Below are 22,200 nucleotides of genomic sequence, written 5' to 3'. Positions count from 1 at the left end.
GTGACAGTGATACATATATATAGACACACACACACACACATATATATATATATCTTTTCCTAGTACAGTTTTTTAGTCAACATATAATAGGACAAGGTTTACTTATGTAACAGAAAATAAATCAATGAGGTTGGATTGTGTTCATCAGTAAAGTATGTTCTTTGCATGTAGCTTCCCAACACTTCAAGTGAAACAACAACAACAAAAAATAGATTCAACATCTTCAAAAACATAAAAATAAAGCAATGAATATACAGTTAAGAAAATAAAGAATTTTTTAAAATAATGATTCCTTATAATAATTGTACATGACTGAGTGTCTGCTCTCTACACTCAACTGTTAAGAAAATCAGTAGGCTGGGGAGACAGTATATGTGGTAAAGCCCTCGTCTTGCATGCAGCTGACCCAGGTTCAATCCCTAGCAGCACATATGGTTTCCCAAGTTCCACCAGAAACGATATGCAACCCATCCCCTAAAAGTGAAATTGGTATAAACTTATATTTGTAAATAAGATTGTGATTTTTAATCATCTATGAAAGTGAAGTCAATATTTTGTAAAGTACTTTAGAGATATTGTCCCATTTAGTACTTTTGAATAGTTGTGCAGCCTTGATTTTACTTATTCTGTCTTTTCCCCCCTGTCATTTCCCTTTCCTATATTCATAAAAGGAAACTAACCATAGTCCTCAGGGACTACTGATGAAAAAGAAAAAAAAACTATAAAACTTAAAAGTTAGCAATTTCAATTATATACATATATGTATCATTTGTATAGTGCATGTAAAAATAAAAATATGCCATAAGTTATACACAGATATGCTGACAATTGTTTTTCTTTGTGTGGTAAAAGTGTGGATGGTTTTAACTTTCCTCCTTACACCTCTCTGTATTTTCAAGTAAGTTGTCAAATGCGTAAGATATTTTGTAGACTTCTTGCTAAATCACTTGTCTTTTTTTTTCAACATATCACTTTTTTTTTTAAAGGTGAGAAACACTTTATATGAAAATGGTAAGGGAAAATATACTTTTATATGTATATTTTATGACTAGTACTGTAATTTCTTAGCCTGCGTATTTAAATATTTTCTAATTTCTGGGTCAGAGAGATGGCACAAAGGCCTGGAGCACATGCTCTGTAGGCAAGAGGCTCGGGTTCAATCCCCGGCACTGGATGGTCACTTGCGTTCTATCAAGAGACCACAGAGTACCACAAAGTACTCCGGGAGCATCATTTGTACACCTCCCCAAAAGTTTCCAGTTTCTTTCTTAAACTTCTCAATAGTAATCTTCCTTAGGGCATTTAAAATGATAATTTTAATAGTACCTCAAAATCCCAATATTTAGTGATATGTTATTTAAAATTTGCTTCTGTTTGTTATAAAGTACAAGACAAAAATGAATACAATGAGATTTTATCTTAACAGCATTTTTTTACCATAGTTTGTCATATCATAGAATATATTAAGCTTACTGTAAAACAACGTAGTGAAACTTAAAATAGCTGAGAGGCATTACAATGTGATGATGTGTGTATTTGTGTTATTGCATTATATGATGAAAATGAAATTGAATAATTATGATAGTCAATAATGATGAAATGGGGCCTATCAAAATACCTCCACATAATAGGTATTCAAGAAACATTTATCTAATGATTAGCAACTCTTCCCAGTGAATAAATGCAGTGACTCATCAGCGAACCAAGTAATTGACCAATGAATGAATAAAATGTTTATAATCACAACGCTTTCCCTCAGTCTGTAAGAGGTAAAGTATAATGTTTGTACCTTGAGTTTCATCATGGAATCTTGACATAACTTGTCCCCCCGAGCTGCAGAAACCTCATCAATTCCGATCAGTTTCGCCTTGTACCGGACCCCTTCACCTTTAAACCTCTTTATCAAAGTGGCTTCACTGCGATCCTGACCTGGAAAGAGAAAAGCAGGGTTCCGACATGAGGCATTCAGGCTCCAACAGTTTTAAACACCCCCAACTCTGAACGCTGTTCTCTGCTTTCTCCTACATCCAAGGAATGTTAAAACATTACAAGGAAAAAGGAATGGTAATACTGACAGACGCAAAATTGGGTTCTACTGTATCTAGCTAAAACTTCACTGCAGATTTTATAAATCTTATTTTTATACAGAAAGTAACATGTAGCCATTTTTTAAATATTATGCTGCTATGACTGAAAAACAAGGTGCAAGGATTACTAAGTGACAATGATTATGCAGTGAAATGGGGTATTCTTTGAAATCTTGTGATAAATTTCTTTCCTATCTGAGCCTGTTTTTTTAGGCAGAAAAAAAAATAACGAACTTCAATGGGTCACTAAGATAAACAAGCCATACAACATGTAAGGCACTAAATGTGGTTTTTGATACATCCTTGGCATTCAACAAATGATAATCACCCAGTAAGAGTTCATGTCTAGCTTTCTTGTTAGAATGGTATTAGTGCTGAGCTGCTCTGGCCTTTCCAGCATTTACTATGACTTTGGCCAGGGTCCAAGATCATCCGTAAACCCAATTCCTTGGGCTATTTTATTGTGAGACTCCAGAGTAATTGCTTTGTATCAAGTAATGACCCAGGGACAGTCATCAAAAAAAATGCTTTTATGATATCTCGTCTGCTAACTCATGTGTAGAGAAATAGGTTTCTATGCTACTCAGTAGGTTATTCCCCCACTTTGCAACAGATTTTCTCCATAATTATTAACATAATATTTTTCTACACTACACCAAGAAGTGAAAATGAGTCCACATAAACTAGGAACAATAATGTTACTATAAACTAAGTACGTGTCAGACAATATGTCTTATTAACTATGCCCACTCTATACAATAGCTCAAAATCTCTTTCAGATAATGAATCTGAAGGGTGCAGAATTCAAGTATCTTGTCTAAATTTACATACTAAATAAATAAAAGAGATGACTTACATAATTCAAATTTCTAACTTCAGCAAATTTCTATGAAACTGGTTGTATGTTGGAACATTGCACTCACATTTCTTAAAATGTGTGACACCAGGCATCTGACACTTACATCTTGGAGCACCCTAGACTTCAACTTCTGATAGCAAATCCAATATACTTTCCCTTTTTAATTAGATTTAGAGCTGAGGACAATGAAGATAATTCTATAGCAGTGTTTCTGAGTCAGGGGCACTGGAATAATCCGTGTTGGTGTTGGTGGGCTTGGGTGCAGCTATGGGGCTTGCTATGTTTGATTTAAGAAGGAAGATTTCCAGGGAGTACTAAGTAATTTTTTTTCTGAGAAGGGGGCACAAAGCCAAATAATTTGGGAACCTCAGATCTGCATGATGGGAAAACTAAGGTCTCTCTATAATGTATAGCTGAGAATTTTTTGAGGGCAAGTTCAACACACTGATGCTGGTGCTATAATTTATGTTAATTAAACCAAATTAAGTGTGAGTTACTGGTAGTATACACAAGTAACACCTAGTTAATAGGAGGAAAAAAAACAGCAATAGATAACCCCTAATACGTTAATATTGGCAAAACATGACTGGCATTGCCTTCCTTTCTCCATTCCCACCTTCCAAGGTCAAGTCCACTGATAACTCAGCAATGAGACAAAGAAGATATATTCTTTAGAGCCTCACATTTTCTTTAAAAATCATGGCCTCTTTCCTTGCAAGTCAACGAAACTGCCTGGTGAACCTGTTTCATGATCAGTTGAAAGTTTTGATAAAATATTTACTGAGATTTTTTTGGTTTTTTTCTGTTTTGGGGCTCAGGGCTTACTCCTGACTCTTTTCTCATGTATCAGTCCTGGCAATTCTTGAATGATCATACGTGGTGCTGGAGATCCAATCCAGGTTGACTGTTGATGTACTATCTCCCTGTCCCCAGTTAAATATCTACTGTACAGAGTAATTTTTAAAGTAACCTAAAATTACTAGGTATCGTAGTAGGTGTGATACCTACTACAATTTATTCATTTATTTATGGTAGACATAGTAAGTATACTATAAATGCCAGCTGTGACCATCAATATTGGCCCAGTAAAAGAGGCATGTAGATCAGTATGCAGAACGCAGGGGCCCACAGGAGAAATGTCTGCAGAGTCAGACCTGAACCTGCAGTTCCAAAATCTTATTGGTTTCACAAAACAAATATAACACATGTCAGAAACTATATTTGATTTAAAAATTAGGCCTGAGATTTCCATGAAGGCAGATATCAAAGACGAATGTTGAAAACAAAGAGAACATCTGCCACAAAGCAGCCTATATTAACACCTCATTCGACAACACAGCCACAGCACTGCTAGTCACTTCTGCCCGAAGCATTATAGACATATGCAGAATTATGTTTGTTGGGAATGGTATGGCTTATTTCTTGGAAACTCTCCCTTTCTTATTCTCTCCCCCCTTCATACACACACATACATACACACAAACACATACACATACATACACACATACATACACACACAAACACACACACATACATACACACACATACATACACACACAAACACACACATACATACACACACACACCTACCTCTGTTTCCCCAACAGTTTTCGTTCTTTCAGTGACTACTAACATACCTTTCATCATTGAGAATTTCTCAAATTTTTGTTCTAGTAACCAAACAGGTAGCACTGAACACGTTCTGTGCAAAGTACACCAACTTGTTTAATCTCAGGAATAACCTTGACCTGGGTACTAGAATTCAAGTTTTAGAGTTATGAATTAAATGGAGCATTTGAGAGGCCAAATGATTCATCAAACCTGACTAATAGTGACTTGAACCCAGGACTTTTTATCCAAAGCTGAGGCGTGTGGTTTGGTTGTGTTCTGTTTTTCTAAGTCCCTTCTGGTAACTCCTATGATAACTTGCTTTTGTTTCATCTAGCTTACCTATAAAACTTCATAATGTATTTCAAACTCACCTGGCCAGAATCTATTGACATTCGGTACATTAAACCATTAAAGCTCTCCTGGACAGAAAGCTCGAAAATGAAATCAATAGTTTTTCCCCAAAGTTCATAAGTCACATACAAAGTCAGCCTTAACAAAATATTTGTGAGGGCACAGAGCACGACGAGAGGGGAGTGTTATAAGAAAAGGCAGAGCCATGTCAGGTGAACAAGGGCAGAGATTAATAAGAAAATATTAGGCCATTTAGAGGAAAGTAAGGAGTCCAATTTAGATTAGGACCCAGGGCCAAGCTAATTTGTATGAAGGGCACTTATGCTGTAGATAATACAGTTTCTCATTAAATGTTCTCCCATTAAAAGGGTAATTTTTCATGAGCACATCTTGAGCAAGGTCTCTGTTATATTAGTTAAGAAATAAATAACAAGAAATCAGAGCAATGAGACTGTTCCATCACATTCATTTTGAGGATGTGAGGGAGAAGATCAGACTCACTCCATGCATCCTAAGGCACAAATCCTCAGCCTAGTTTATCTGGAGCATCACTGACCCTTCAATTCAGAGTGCGTAAGAGAAAGGCCACAAGTTTAAGGATACTCCACATCATAGTTATCTATTACAAAGCATTTTTATACCAGTCACTATGTCAAAAATCTAACATATAATCTCTCATTAATCTTCATGCTGGTATTTGAGTTAGGGTCTGTCAATAAGCTTGGGTTTAATTCAGTTTCATTCCAGGACTTTTTATAGAACAGAAAACACCAACACTCAAAGCAACAGCAGTGTCTGAATGCTTAAATCATTGTTTTCTTGGGATGTAATTCCCATGCTAATTGAGTTATTCTCTTCCTCTTTCTCTCTTTCTCCCTCTTTCTCTCTCCTTCCTTCCTTCCTTCCTTCCTTCCTTCCTTCCTTCCTTCCTTCCTTCCTTCCTTCCTTCCTTCCTTCCTTCCTTCCTTCCTTCCTTCCTTCCCTCCCTCCCTCCCTCCCTCCCTCCCTCCCTCCCTCCCTTCATCCCTCCCTCCCTTCCTTCCTCCCAGTGGTGCTTTGCTTTAATCCTGGCTCTGTGCTCTGGGACCAGTCCTGCCAGTTTTGGGGGGACCATCTGTGGCAATTCCATGGATCAAGCCTGGGGAGCTGCTTTAACTCCTGTACTAGCTCTCCAGCCCCACTGAGTCACTCTTTTCAAGAATAAAAGTCAGCGGTTCTGAAGCATTCACCAAGTCAAGACAAATAGCAATGAACTGATTTCATAACATTTTTATCATCCCTGTACCATTAGCAGTCAGCTCACTTCCCATCTCCCAGAACTCCTCCAACTTCAGGCAATTACTAATATGCTTCCCATCTCTATAGATTTGCATGTTATCAAGGCTAATGACAGATGAGATCAATGTATTCATAGGATATGGACCTCTATGACCAGCTTTGTCCAGTTTTCAATGTTGTTTCCTGTTTGGGAATGTGTTAATAGTTATGACCATATGTCCTTTCTATGCAGGGGGCAAGGATGCCTCCCAGAAAGTACTCAAGGAGATGGGAACAGGGTGGGGGGTCACTGAGATACCTGACTAACACAGCCAGGAAGTTTCATGCTTGGGTTCAAGGGTGTGGCACTGCTCAGGTTCTGAGGCACAAGAACACTAAGGCCACCTGGACAGGGCTTCAGAGCACCTAGGCTACACCTGGAGATGCTCAGGAGACCATGTTGTGCCAAGGACTAAACAAGAGTCTCACACGTGGCAAAGCATGTGCTCCTAGCCCCTGTTTTATTTCTCTCCCCAATTTTTCCTTAGTAGTATTCAATTTTATATGTGATACCCTTTAATAACATTTAGATAGTTTCTATCTTTTGGCTATTGTGGAAAACACTGCTATTCACTGTGTGTCTTTGTTTTCAAAAAGTGTGGTTTTTTTTTCCATTTTCTTTGCATTACACTTAGAGAAAGACATTTCTGACTCCTGTGCTAGTCCTATGTCTAACTCAAGCAGCATAAAGTCCCATCACAAAGAATAATGTTTTTGGCATGTCTACCATGTTACTGACAATACCTTTTATCATCTCTTTTACTTTATCCACCCTAAAGTACATTGAATGATCTCCCACCAGGGTTCTGATTTTCAGTTTTCTCAGTACTACTGAGGTTGTGCATCTTTTCATGTACAATTTGTCCATTTGCATATATTCTTTAGAGACATGTTAATTTAAATCCAACAGCCTGAATCTGAACTTGAGAAGCTGACATTCTGGTGGGCCCATCAATGCATGAATGCTCTAATTCTCTAATACTTATGCAAAATTTCATGCTTTTAGTCACTAGATTATGGGGTCTCCTGTGACCTTACTATAGACCTTGTTACAAAGCATTTACTTTTTTTTTTTTTACTTTGGGATCATAAATATTTGAATTGCTATCTTAAGAAACCTACAGGGAACTGGAAGGTATCTTGTTCTGAGACAACTACCTCACTGGCACACAAACCATGCCTGTCTCCTACCTTATCTCCCTTAATCCTCCAGAGTTACTCTGAACAAGCATTCATTCAATGGAGGAAGAAACGAAAGCAAGAGAGGTAATTCAAGTCACGGCAAGCTGAGCTGGGAAGAGACTCTCAATCGTCCCCAGTGGTCTGAGAACTATTGGGAGACAACAGGGCTTAATGGTTGTCTTGAACTCTGGTGAACTCCAGTCAATGAACTCTGGAAGAAGAGGCCCTAAGTTCAAGCCCTGTTGGCCAATGCACTCGTCTAATTGTGCTGCCTTGGGAAAGTTCCTTTAAAGGTCTGCCTGTGTCTATTACTGTGCAGTGTTGATAATAAGAGTTGTTCCCACACAGGGTCACTATGTAGGTCAAAGAAATGACTCTATAGACAACATACAGGATGACAGTGACTGTCAAACAGTAAGGGTGTCATAAAAAGTTGGCTTCCTGACATAAACAGTTTTATTCGACTCCCTTATTCCTTATGCTACCAGATTATTAGAAACATCTCATTGGCTGACCGTGTCTCCATGTCTGTTTCCTTTAGTTTTGAGCTCCAGAGGACAGGGGCTTCCATTAATTCATCTGTGTTCTCTCATCCTAGCATGGGGCCTGGCATAGGATGGATCCCTATTGCCCAGCTCTGCTGAATAATTGAACAAATGAATAAATTAATGGATTTATGCAAAGGAAGCTAGAGCATACTCCAGGAGTCAGGATTTCCACGGGAGAAGGGTCAGGGGGTCACTTGAAACCTTTTCCATTGACACATATTTCAAGTCCATTTCAAAAGTGTGACTCATTGTGTCTCCAAGGAATAAAGTTCCTAATGGGATAGAGTAAATGTCACATGCACAGTTATTTCATCGTAGCCTTTGCTTGATGCCATTAGGAAAAAGCTTTTCTCTGCCTCATCGTGAGCGGTTCATCTTGTAATTAGGGCCAGAGCTCACTGCTGAACTGAAATCAAGGCAGTCCCCAGGGCATGGAGTAAACTCCCCCATTCTGAACAGAGATGCTGTCAGGAGGAGCACTGAGTTCCCATCGTGAAGCAGAGGGCCCAGCCAAGGGTGAGATCCCACACAGGGAGTCACCTTGCAGAAGCTTGCAGAGAAGCAAGTGCCTCTGTCAGCAGTCAGCTTGGGGAGGAAGCAGGATACTGGCATGTTAGAGTACAGGTTCCACACAAGTCCACAGAAACCACTGGACTCAAACCCAGCTTTGCATGGTGGCCACACATGGAAGGCTGCTAATGGCCAAGTCAAAGATATTTCCCACCTGGTCCTGCCTGACTCTCTCATTGCAGGTTGGAATGACCAGGGATGCAGAAGCTCAGGGATCTTCACAACATCGTTGGGGGCCAAGACTGCTCCCCACTCAGAGGAGAGGGTGACAAAAGCTCTCGGTGCAAAACCTGGCCTGTTTTGGGGGGGACAGGAGGTAGACGCTGCTCTTTGAAATCAGAAGGAGCTGGGTTTAATTCGTGCTTTGCTACTTTGTGTGTGTGTGAGAGAGAGAGGAAGGGAGGGAGAGAGAGAGAGAGAGAGAGAGAGAGAGAGAGAGAAGAAAGAAAGAAAAAGAAAGAAAGAAAGAAAGAAAGAAAGAAAGAAAGAAAGAGAGAGAGAGAGAGAGAAAGAAAGAAAAGAAAGAAAGAAAGAAAGAAAGAAAGAAAGAAAGAAAGAAAGAAAGAAAGAAAGAAAGAAAGAAAGAAAGAAAGAAAGAAAGAAAGAAAGAAAGAAAGAAAGAAAGAAAGAAAGAGGGAGGGAGGGAGGGAGGGAGGGAGGGAGGAAGGAAGGAAGGAAGGAAGGAAGGAAGGAAGGAAGGAAGGAAGGAAGGAAGGAAGAAAGGAAGGAAGGAAGGAAGGAAGGAAGGAAGGGAGAATATGAGAATGAAAGTGTGAGAGTGTGTGTGTATGTGTGTGGCAGATAGTATGTGCATGAGAGAGAGACATACAGACAGACAGATGTAGGACATTATTTAAATTTTCTAAGTGGCAACTCTCTAGCTGTGAACCTCCAGTTATTGGTGTCCCTCTCTGGGAGGAGTAAATAATAGGAGGATCCACAGACATCAGATGTCCTCAGCATACTCTCTGGCATCTGGTGGTCATGCCCTAAATATTTGCTTTCTCCCCCAAATACCATATTTCATGTTAAACCACAGTGGCATTGGACCCATTGGAATTACAGTCTCAGCCATGGGGGGGTGAGACTGTCTGCTTGTCTGGGACCAAAGGTACAATTAGAAGCCGGATGGTCCCTCCTGGAGAAATGGGGAGATTTCCTGATGAATTATTAACCCACCACCCAAAGGGAGACGCCCTCCCTCCTCCTGCCTGTTGTGGAATCACCAGGCCATCCATCTTCATGATGAGGAAGTTTCAGGAGAGCCATTTTGCTTCTTTTATTTTTTTAACTTTACACTCTGTCCAACCCCTTTCTGCTCATGGTGCCCTATTGTCTGTTAAGTTGTCCTATTTTGGAACAGATTGTGAGGGGATCTTGGGGCCCGGCAGCCGAGATAACTTTCTTCACTTAGACTTTTATCTTGCAATTATCCAGGTGTTGGTTTGCAATGGACCCATAATTATGTATGCTGGCTGTGCAGCGGAGAATGCTGATTTGTGTCATTAGCTGGCTGGGTAGTGAGTGGAATAAGGGAACAGCACACTGAGGGGGCTGTTAAAGTGTGTTTTTATGAACGTGGTTTCTGTCATTATTGCTAAAAGGTAAACTAATTAGAGAGTTAAAATAATATTCAACCGATGGCTCACACACACCTTATCCTTAAAAAGCGCTCTTGGAGGCACTTGGGAAGACAGCGCAAAGGGCATCTGGAGGTTTCTTGTGTCTTCCCAAGGCCCAAGTGCTGAGACTTAGGGCACTATTTAGCAAGAGGTGAGTCTCCTACCGTTGCTTATGAGACTGTATCTGTCAAAGCATAGCTGATGGCCGGGCAGCATCGGCTTAGGACTGGCTGAGTTATCAGGCAGGATCACACAACTCTGTCCCAAGGACCCGCATAGGGCTCTGGGAGTTGGTCCTTCTCTCCTCTGCCTGACCAAGGTGGAATAGCTTAGGTTTCCACTGAGGGGTCTTCTCTTCTAGGCTTCTCCTTTTTAAATACTTAAGACTCATGATAAATATTACCCCTATATTTTGCCAGATAGTAGTCCTCACATTTTAATATGTATTTAATTTGCATTAAATATATATGTAGCACTGCACTGTCGTAGCACTATCGTCCCATTGTTCATCGATTGGCTCGAGCAGACACCAGTAACATCTCCATTGTGAGACTTGTTGGTACTGTTTTTGGCATATCGAATATGCCACGGTAGCTTGCCAGACTCTGCCGTGCTGGCGGAATACTCTCGGTAGCTTGCCGGGCTCTCCGAGAGGGACAGAGGAATTGAACCTGTGTGCAAGGCAAACGCCATACCCGCTGTGCTATCGCTCCATATGTATATATGTATATACATTATATATGTACATGTATATACACCAATGTATACATTATAGATACATTAATAGATGCATTAATATACATATACACAGATATGTATATACAATAATACAAATGTATATTCATGAGTATTGTGTGCATCTTGATGTTGCACCAAACATGGTTTAGTAATAAATTATTTCTAAGTAATATTGGAGCAATTTATTTTAATTGACTCACTGTAAGATACAGAGTTACAAAGCTTTCATGATTGGGTTTCAGTCATACAACGTTCCACCAGGTACATTTCCCACCACCAATGTCCCCAGTATCCCACCCCCCCCCCAGCCCCCTGGAACCTGGAGCACTAGCTCTTTACCTCAGATTTGGCCGAGGTGACTCCAAGGCAATCAGGGCAATGTCTGGCAAGTAATACAGATATGCTACATAAACAGCAAAATAAAAAAATGAAAGAGAATTTACTTTCATTTTCTTTCCCAGAGCTTCCAGGGCCTTGCAAACACCACGGTGCTATGTCCTCATGCTAACCATGGTGGCTTGGGAATACCACACTACCTCTTTAGCTGGGTGCTCAGAGTCCCAGGTGCTGGACCTCGGGCTCAGGGGTACTATCTGTCCCGCTGCTTTTCTCCTTCAAGGCACAACCAAATAAATAAATAAATAAATAAATAAATAAATAAATAAATAAATGGCCCACTGTATCTGCAGGTTCAAGAGAAACTTCCTGGTTTGGGGAGTAGAAAGGCATCTCTAATCTACCCTGGTGAGCACTTCTAATGTCTGTCTTTGACTCAGGAGTGAAGTAGAGTCTCACTTGGGTCAGCTAAGGACTAATGAAAGCCAAGGTGTGTGCCACTCCTGGCAAGGCCAAGTGTTCCGTGTGCTGTGTTGTAGTGGACGCCCCAGGACCAGAAACAGCTCAGACTAGACATAATACACACATCCTTCTGGTCACCTTATTCCTCCAACAGTCCCCTCTAAGTGAAAAAAAGTTGGGGTTCTGAGGAGGAAACATGGGTCCAAGATCACGAAGACAAGGAAAAGCAGAGCCAGGTGAGCTGAAGAAGTACATAAAATTATCTGGACACTTCTGCCAATGTTTCCTTCAAAATATTTTATATTCCTTCACCTAATCTTTGGCTTCTTAATCCACTTTGGAGTCTACTTATGTGAATTGGTGTCAGTTATGATTCTAACTTCATTTTTTCATGCGTGACTATCCAGTTTCCCTAACATCATTTGTTGAAGATATTTTCTTGCTTTCATTTCACAAGATATGGAAACAAGCCTTTGGGTTGAGCTAGGGATGAATGGATTATGGTAAATTCATACAATATTATACTATGCAGTTTGCCCCCCAAAAGAACAAAATCATGCAATTTGCTGCGACATGTATGGAGCTAGAGGACATCATGCTGAGTGAAATTAGTCAGAAGGAAAGGGACAGATACAGAATGATCTCTCCCATATGTGGAACCTGAAGATTCATATATATATATGTATATATATATATATATATATATATATATCTTCAGGTTACATGCACATATATATACATACATATATATATCAAGGTAGCAAAAAAGAGCCAAAGGCAACACAATAGGAGATCCATACAATTGAATTGGGAGTGGGGGGTGAGAGAGAGGGGGCTGGTTGTGTATTGGTGGAGGCAGGTAGAGACACTGGTGATGGGTATGGTATTACAATTAAGTACTTGAGAAACCATTATTAACAGTATAGCAAACCACAGAAACTCAATCAATAAAAACAAACTCCAAAAAAGTAAATTGAATTATTCAGAAGTTTAAAGGATAGAACCTGGTGATGGAGGAGAGAGCTCAGGGAAAACCCCGAGTTCCATCCCCAGCATTCCATGTTCCTCCACGCACCACTGTCCATCCTCTCAATTTTCCCTCACTCAACAGTCATTCCCAATTAAAACTGCACAGATACAAAATTGAGGTGGAAAGAGAGAAATTTTTCCTTCTGAGAGCATCTATACCATATTTCTACACTCATCGCCTACCACTCCCCAGGGCAAACTCCAGAAATTCATGGGCTCAGAAGAGCAGGTGTGTGAAAAACAAATGCAAACTCTCCCTCTCCCAGTTCCTTGCTTCAGGACAAAACCATACAGGAAAAGTCTGTTTGTGAAACTGGTACAACAAAGGAAGCCCAATAAGGTGTGGACAAGCTGTCTGCGGGAAGCCTGACAGCAGGGACAAAGGAGTGTTGGTCAAGCCAATGTCCTCGGGGACTAAGGTCACAGAATAGGGCAGAGCATCTGAGAAACCCTCGTCTGGAGTTTTTGTCCAAGTGCGCAAACACAGGGCACTTGAAAGCCCGCTCTCGGATCCAGACAGAGGTTAATTAAAGCACGGATGAACCAGAGTTTCTATTTTCATGTGCGGGCTGCAGTTGGCCAAGAACTTTTCTTCAGCAGCAGCTCCGACTTCCAAGGGGTCATCACCATTAGGGAAAAAAAAGAGAGAGATTTAATTGGGTTCCTCTGCTGCCAAGTTGTCTGCCGACTATTTTTTTTTTTTCAAGGCAGCTTATTTTGGTCCTGGTCTATTCTGGTGTGAGCAAGACTCAGGCGTTATCTTCCATCTGCCTTCTAAACAAGAGGGCTGTGTATACTATCGACTGATTAAATTATTTCTTTAGAGTACAAAGAAGTATTTGTGATGAAGACAACAGTGAGGGCAAATCAATTATTTACCGAGGAGGCTGCAATATAAATTACATTTGATTAAACCCAGAGATAAATCTCCGTGATCGAGGGCTTAAGTGGAATGTGCTGGAGGAGACAGTGACTAAGTACCCCCCGACATTGCTAGTAATGAAGGCAAGGGCACAGGCCCAGCCCCGACGACCCTAGATTTCTCACTCGACCTGACTAATATTCATTCCTGCCACCAGCAAGTGTTAAATGCCAAGTGCATAGCAGTGACTCTGGACCCAGGGAATAATCCTGAACTAGAGAGGAGCGCATCAGCGTTCCCCCATCTCCACCCCGTCCCTCTCTTTCTTAGAGCTGCTGATCTGAGCAGGGAGGGCGAGAAGAAATGGGTCCATGCCTAACACTATCTTTCCAGATAGGGGTAAGCATGATGGAGGTGATCTGGCTGAGCACTGGAAGAAGAGGGCCTGGGATGGGGTGGAGAACCCTCTCTAGAGCCAGGAGGGCCCTTAAAGGCACCATCCTAGAGATGATTTTGAAAGGCTTGGTCTGCCAGGAGGAAAGGCTGCCACGGGCCTGCTAACAAATCAGAAAACAGACTGTGTGATGGGAGGCAGGAGAAGGCAGAGCTGGAACGTGAGGGAACTTGGGCAGGGCGGCTGGGAAGCGCTGAAGTACAGGGGGAGTCAGGAGCATGGATGTGGGGCTAAGAGGGTGACCCAAAGCTGCAGGGAGCCGAGGTGCAGGAGCCTGACTCACATTTTGGAAAGACTGATTGGGCTGCTCTGTGGTCAGGGAGAGCAAAGCGGAGGCAGGGCCCAGGGTGGAAAGTGAGGGGAGAGCTGGTGGGAGGATAGAGCTGCCAAGTTCACGGGTGGATCCCAAAGCCACAGGAAGGCTGTGAGGCAGGAGGGACTGGAATAAATGGGAAACAAGTCCGGTTTCTGAGTTTGAGCTAGGGACCTGAAAGCATGAAGTCACTTCCGGAGCCCCACTCCTTCAGATCACAGAAGGGAGCAAAGTCAGACATCGGAGGAATTAAGCAAGGACTTTCCAAGCCAAACTATCTGAGAGCCTCATGGGGAGCTGAGACTCACTGCAGCCAGGTCTCATCTGCCACATGGGGCTCCTATATCCATAATTTCTATCATCCATATGCATGCTAGGGGATCCACACAGACCACCTTAAAATATGTGAATGAAATGGAGACATGGGACAGAATGGGTGACAGAATGGGTGACTGCCTATGTGACTGCTTATCCTCTAGTTATGTAATTTTATTAGGCCACACCCAGCAGTGTTTATGCTTACCCCCAGCTCTATGCTCAGGAGTCACTCCTGGGGGTGCCTGGGGAACCCTAAGTTGTGATGGAGATAGAACTGGAGTTAGCTATGTGCAAGGCAAGTACCCTACATACAGTATTATCTCTCTGACCCTCCCTCCAGTTTAAATTTAGCACCAGCATTTAAACCAATCTAAATCAGTGTGAGAAACCACAGCTACTTCTTAGCACAAATAGGAACATATAAAAGCACCCCACATTCATTTTTTAAATTTTTTACATCTTACTATGTGACCGCTGGCCCTGTCTCTTATTCCTCCAGAGCACATACCTATGAGAAACGTGCCTTGTTCTCACTGACTGAAGCCCCAGTTGACCACCTTCTCCCATGCTCTCACTGTATTATCATATCCACAATAATACAATGTGACCCTGCCCTTTGACCTCTCTTGATTGAACCAGATGGTGACACCTGCTCCCAGCTGGGTTTCTCAGAGTCCCAGTCTTGGGGATTGGAAATTGAAGTTGAGTCAAGAATATACCAGGAGAAGTGACCAGAAACAGACCGTTTTGTTGGGATCCCTCACTGATTCCAAATCTCTGGATTGTCTTTCCAAAATGTAAGCTCCTATCCAGTCTTCCTTAAATTCTGTGGTACACCCCTGGGTCTTTATAACGTTGCCCTGTTGTACTAAAGTCTAGGCAAGAAGGCTCCTGTTACTTAGAAACCTTTCATCAATAATGGGCATGACTCTGAGTATCTGGTCCCTCTCCATATGCAGTGGCAGGGATCCAGGAATGAATTTTAGCTATGGAAGAACCGTGCATGGCCAGTGCTAGTCACTGTCCGGGGCAGTCTCCATGTATCACCTCTGTTTTCCTCCAGCTTTTCACCAACTAAAAAAGAAATGAACAAAGAAAGCACTTGAGTTTAAATGAACTTTCCCTTGCTCTCCTCTCTAGGACCTCAGACTTCAAACTAATTTTGTAGCCAGTCTCTCTGGGAAACATGGTTGCAGTGAATTTGTTACATAAGAGCCCATTGTCTTCTAAACTCCAGTTTCTTCTGTTAACAAGGAAACAGACTCTCTCAGACAACAAAGGCACAGGTATCTCCACAGTCTGGCTGGTGTGAACAACAAACCTCCCTTCCAAAGAGCTCTGAATGATCACAAGCTGATAGGAGCTGACTCTGACACTGAAAAAGTTGCTCCCCAAGGAGAACATGTAACACGTTTTGAAAAACCAGAAGACCATAGAAAGATCTGTGGAAACCGGAAACGAGTACCAAATCCCTTTGAGCTGCATTGAAGCAACATCTGATGAAGCATCTTTTAAGTGACAGAGACACAAAATGGGTTGGGTTGCATCCAATTTGACAGCTATGCTGGCCCAGGCATGGTACTAAGCACGGTTAGATCCATGCCCTTTCCACTTCTGCCCACATCACAGTCCTGCCTGAGGTCATAGGGACTCACCTTTGTGAAGAAATGGGCTCTACTGAAGTCGAGGAACATGCTTGCAGAGCCAATAAGATGAGAAGAATCTGGGTTTTGCCCTTCCCTGAGGCAACTTAAGTGGTCACCGGAGAAATGAGTGAGAATCACCCGTATTAGAAGGACCACTGTCTAGTGGAAGCGAAATTTTGGAAAGGGCAGCATGCACTATGATGAATAGAGATGCCATTGAACCGTGTATTGGGGGAGGGGGACAATCACACTTTCTGATGCTTGGGAGAGGCTGGCTCCAGTCCAGTGGAGACTCGAAGTAGGTAGACAATTGATTCTAGAGCAAATCTGGATGCAAATCCTGACAAGATGGGACATACTCATTTCTGCACAATCATTCAGTAGGGAAGTGGAGACAAAGCCCAAAAGAAGGATTATCTAGGGGATGCCAATGCCATAGGTGACATACCTATGTAGTTACATCTGTTAAGTTACTTCCTACTAATCTGTTATTCATCTGAATGCTTGATCCCAGTCTGAAGAAAGCCTAGAGAGGAAAGAGGCCTTTGCCCTCTGCTTCCATATCTTTTTTTTTTTTTCAGTTGACAATCTCATCCTCTCCTGGATGACACCCTTGTTGGCACCCCTAACTCCCACACCTCTGCCACACATCATGCCCACATAGCTATCATTTGAAAAACTGGCATTTGCCTGTCTTATGAGTACCAGAGTGAATATGTTTGGAATGGAGTAGTTATTTTCTCCTTAATTCAGGCTGACTCAGCACCTTTCGTGGCCCGGCTTCACCACCACCTCTCCTGAGGAAGTAAAATCACAATGATCCAACAGTTCATCCCTAGCCACGTGGGCCACTGACTACCATGCTGCACAGTTCTCTGCAGTGCTGCTGTGCCAGTGATGATTCTCTCTTACCCAGGTCTAGGGGAGTGCTCATCACAAAGCAGGTGGCTCTGTGATAGGACAGGCAGGCTGCCCTTCACCTACATGGGCGACATGGGCAGGCGCTTCTCCCAAGTCAGTCATTCCTGTCGCCACATGTCCCTGGTTCTCCTGTCGTGTCTTAATCATACCATGGTCTGCTAGCTGACTATTTCCAGTGTCTCCTTCCTCTAATCCATTTGATGAAGAACTAGAGTTTTCATCAGATGGTACAGAATGTCCACCTATCATTCACAAGTCTCTAGAGATTGCCATTTCCACCACAGCTGATAGGACAGAAATTCCCGTCCATTCATTCAACATTCCAGCAAATATTTCTCAGACACCTATTTACTAAACATTGGGAAGCTAGAGATAAAGATTATAGACAACTCCCACCCTCTCCCTCACTCTCTCTCCCTGCTCTCTTTTTTGTTTTTGCTTTTTGGGTCACACTTGGCAATGCACAGGGGTTACTCCTGGCTCTGCACTCAGGAATTACTCCTGGCGGTGCTCAGGGGACCATATATGATGCTGGGAATTGAACCCGGGTCGACCATGTGCAAGGCAAATGCCCACCCGCTGTGCTATTGCTCCAGCCTCTCCCCCCCTCTCTCTCTATCACACACACACACACACACACACACACACACACACACACACACACACGCACAACCTCACCCATCACAGTCTTTCCCATCGGAAGGAGAAGAAATTCCTTCTTTCTTAACCCCATCTCCTTCAACCAGTGTTCTTAGTTTCAGCTTGTTGACATCCACAAAACTCAGGTCCTTCATACCTGTGTATGTTCATTTTCCTACACTATTTCCTCTGCTGTAAACAAATCCCTCTTTATCTCATTGTCCACATCCTCTTCGCAAATCACATTCCTATTTCTGGTCCAAATCTTGGGGGTGTTCCCTTACAGTTCCCCCTTAAGCACTGAATTGTGTTCTTCCAACATGATAAAATTCCCGATTCTCTCCCGAAGCCTATGCACCCCAGTCCTAGGCATTGCCAGTGTCCTTTTCTATTAAAATGTTTCTCAATGAATAAAGATAAGTGGAAGTAGGCAATCATGCATTAAAGCACAGAAATGAACAAATTCACAAAACATACTTCCCCCCCCCTCCTAGCACAACCAAAATCTAGTCACAGATGGAGTCATCTGCCAAACTTAACTTACGGGTCATGCTTCCCTCCTCCCTTTAGCAGTTACAAAAATTCACTTTTTAACAAGTTGTTCTTCTTGTGGTTCTAATACTGGTTGTGTGCTTACTATGCGCAGGCTTTGTGACACTGCATCATTTCCTTTTACCGCCACACAGAACCTGATGTCTCAGATACTTTGATCGTAAACATGGGAAGGCTCTTGTCTCTTGTCTCCAACCACCAAAGACTTTTGACGAGACAAAAAGAAAATAGTCAAATCCAAACAGATTTTATTAGAAAATGAAAGAAAGAAGGTAGGAACAGTTCCATAGCATGGGAGGGGGCCTGGGAGAGAAAATCTGGCCAGGAGGGGGCTGTTGTCTCCTTTTCAAACCTTTGTAACTAGGGAGGTGAGTGGGCATATTTTACTCTTCGTTTAGCTCAAGGCATACAAAGTGTTAAATCAGAGACAGGAGGGATGTTCGAGATGGCTATCACTTGGTCATTTATCAGACCTGGCACTGTGACAGCCCATCCATCCCATTCTAAGGGCAATTTCTTTTGTATTTTCCCCCTAAGCTTAGCCTGCTTTGTTCCTCTTGTTTATCACGACTCCCAATTTCACTATCATCCCCACTTCACAGATGAGAATACCAAGCCTCACAAGAGCTAAAGGGCTCAACCAAGGTTACACAGGCAACTCTTTATTCTGTTTCAAGGTCTGTGCTTCCTCACTATGAAACACCCTTCTGCCTCCGTTAGGTTTGTAATTAATGAAGATAATGTACTCAGCAAAGTGCCTGACATGTAGTAATCAGTCAATAAATGTGAGGGATGATATATGGGCAAGGGGAAAATGAAAACAGGCTGACAGATCCACACACAAGCGCAAAGCGCGTTCACACACCCCACTGCACACCGTCCTCACAACAGACCTGCCAGTGACTTAATGATTTTGCCTATTTTACAAATAAAGGAAGGGGTTTCCTGGCAGATGTGGGGTTTCTGCGAGTTCCCCTGCTAGAGAGAGACTTGGAAGATTTGGGCATAGAAGTCACACACAAGGTCTCCCAGTCCAGCGCCAGTGCCCTCTGATCTGACCTTACCATCTCTTTTCTCTGCCTAGCCCGTTGCCACCTCATATTTGTATTCCTGCTCTGTCTAGGAAACAGAAGGGCCGGCTCTCTTCCTCAAAGAGCTGGTTAGATGTGTGCTTTGGAGGGGTCACAGGTTGGCTCTTCTTGTTCTCTGGCTCTGCATGGAAATTGCCCACAGGTGCGAAGCTTTTGAAGCTTCAAAACTCTTCTCTCTGCAGGTATTTTGCAGCCTGCAGGAGGCTGGCTCTGCAGGCTCCCAGCCACCTGACTACTGCCTGGAACACTTGAAGGAGCTGAAAACCCAGGTCCTTAGATCAAGGCAACCGTCTCAATCTCGATGTTGAAGGCTGAGTTTGTGATGTCTGGAAAAACTTTCCTCTAAGTGACTGGATGGGGCCAAAAGCTGGTTTGCTGAGCTGGATTTATCGACAATACAGTTGCTGATTCTATGTGTTTTTTTCACTGTCTGTCTGGTCAGGCAGAGGTGTTATCCTAGAACATGGACTAGGAATCAAAATTCTCTCCCCTTAAGGCCAGCTTCAAGGACCCCGCATATCCCCTGAGCCAGGTCACAAACCAGGAGCTCTACTTTAAATGTGAAAATGGCTTAATTAATATGAGTGACTATGTGAGGAGTTTGTGCTCCTGGAATACAATGCAAATCACTCAGGATGTGATCAGGGAGCCTGTTTTTCCAGCTGCCTCCTGCTGGCTCTGCGACACCTGTGACTTCTCTTTTCTGGCTCTAGGAGAAAAGAATCCTTCCTTCCCCAATGCCTTAAAATATGCCTGAAAGAAAATATTGTTTCAAAATGACAAGAATGGCAACATGTTTATGTCTGCTGCTCCTTTCAGGTTGGCCTCATGAGGCAGTTCTTATTGTCAAATCTTCTGCAGCAGGATGTGTGTACGGAAGATTCCTGCAGGCACTACCCAGAGAATTAAAAAATGTATACATATTCTGTATCACAGGGAAAGAGGACTGGGCTTGCTCCGGTTCTCTGCAGATCAGAACCAGGATGCACAGCACAGCTCCATGCAGGTCCCGGATGTCCCTGTGGTGGAGGGGGTGGGGGGTGTCCAGCAGCATACTGATTTGAATATATTTAAATGAGGCTCTCGGAAGAGGTGGTGCAAGGGGAAGAATGGTAAAGACATGAAACTGAGGGACACGTGTGTTTTTGCTTCCTAGGGCTGCTGTAGTCACGTATCGACAACGGAGTGCATTACCAGCCACTGATTTGTTTCAGTGCTCTGGAGGCTCAGGAAATCCAAAATCAAAGCGTGGGCAGGACTGGGTCCTTCTGAGTGCTGGGAGAGGTCTCCTTTCAGGCCTCTGCCCTGACCGCTGATGGGAGCCTAGAAGCTTCAGCTCACGGGTGAATGACTCTGGCTTCTGCCTTTAGCTCACCTTGCCTTCTTCCAGTCTGTCTCTCCATCCTCCCCTTGTGGGCAGGACAATAGCCATAAGGGATGAAGCCCCATCCCAATAACCTTGTTCTAAGTAGTTATACTTCTACTTTTCAATCAGGCATGTTATGAACAGCCAAGAGCTAGAACTTGAATATAAAAATGGCCGGGGAATGCATGGAAGGTAGGAAATAACTCAATCCACACAGGGGGGTGGGTGCAGGGGGTGCTTTATTAAAGTCAGACCATCTATTCTTCAAAGACAACTCCAGAAAAGGATAGACTCTCTGCTGTCCTTGCTCCTAAAGGGAAAGTAGAGGCTCCAGAAGATGGACTGATTTGGCCAAATGACCTAAGTGTTAAGGATGGAGCCAAGCTCTGACCTCGAACCCAGTAAGTCAGTCTGTATTCTTTCCACTACATAGTGACAATGCCAGGTATTAAAGCCATAGTAAAATACTCAGTACCTGGATTGCCTATGGCTGCAGACAGGCGGTCTCGAGTATGAGACCCTCCTGAATCCCAAATACCTGTAAAGCATAACTGTCACAGGTACAGTGATCAGAGAGGAATGCAGTTCTTGGTATCAGCTGCTTGCCTTCCAAACTGGACTCATGCCAAATAGGGGGCTTATTAAAGTTAGAAACAGCCTGAAGCAGAGAGAAAACTAATTATGAGCGAGCGAGCGAGCAAGAGAAAGAGAGAGAGAAAGAGAGAGAGAGGAGACAGCACAGATGAGAGGGGAGAATGCACTCAGCTGCTCACCCCATGGAGCTTGCTTACACTGAAGCCAGCGAAAGCCAGGCTGATTTTCTCTTGACATTTCAGCAAGGGCATTCAGGTCTCTTTCTCTGTTACTTGGCTCAGGGCCCAAATAGCATTTTACTGTTTAGATATGGTTTTGCTAAAGATCATTTGACTTTTATTATTAATAGTTACCAGAAAATGGAGAGTATGTTTTCTCAACAGAAAGAAGTGAAATCCTTTCAGTTCATGCAGGGGACCGGGCTGAGGGGTTGATGGGAGAGGAGGGGGGAGGTTCTTACTAGTGTGATGCAAAAGTCTGAAATTTTATGGGGTTTCCTAATTGCATCTCCGACCTGTCTTGCTGTAGATTTAGCACTAGAATGAAGTGTGAGTCGGTCACTTGCCTGAAGAGGCTTCCAGGGTTGGAATTACATTTTGCTTTCCTCTGCAAGCATTCTCTGGTCTAGTAGGAAACCTCTGTGAAGCAGCTTCATGGATTTCAACTGCCAAAGGGATGGGCAAAAACCAAAAGGAAGATGCCCACACAATCACTGGAGAACTGTCACTGTCA

The 22,200-nt window shown here is 42.8% G+C and overlaps 1 protein-coding gene across 6 annotated transcripts in view; it reads right to left on the bottom strand.

The window, feature by feature from the left end:
* The window catches only part of DAB1 (DAB adaptor protein 1), a 1,237,060-nt gene that overhangs the window by 147,211 nt on the left and 1,067,649 nt on the right, over nucleotides 1-22,200 (bottom strand). For all 6 annotated transcript variants that reach the window (XM_055138597.1, XM_055138598.1, XM_055138599.1 and 3 more), the window contains one exon: nucleotides 1,790-1,929. In XM_055138597.1, the coding sequence (XP_054994572.1) occupies nucleotides 1,790-1,929 (140 nt within the window). The remainder of the gene's footprint in view (nucleotides 1-1,789; nucleotides 1,930-22,200) is intronic.

Source organism: Sorex araneus, chromosome 5 (assembly GCF_027595985.1).
Source record: "Sorex araneus isolate mSorAra2 chromosome 5, mSorAra2.pri, whole genome shotgun sequence".
Classification (NCBI taxonomy): domain Eukaryota; kingdom Metazoa; phylum Chordata; class Mammalia; order Eulipotyphla; family Soricidae; genus Sorex; species Sorex araneus.
This window is presented reverse-complemented; position numbering and strand designations above follow the sequence as displayed.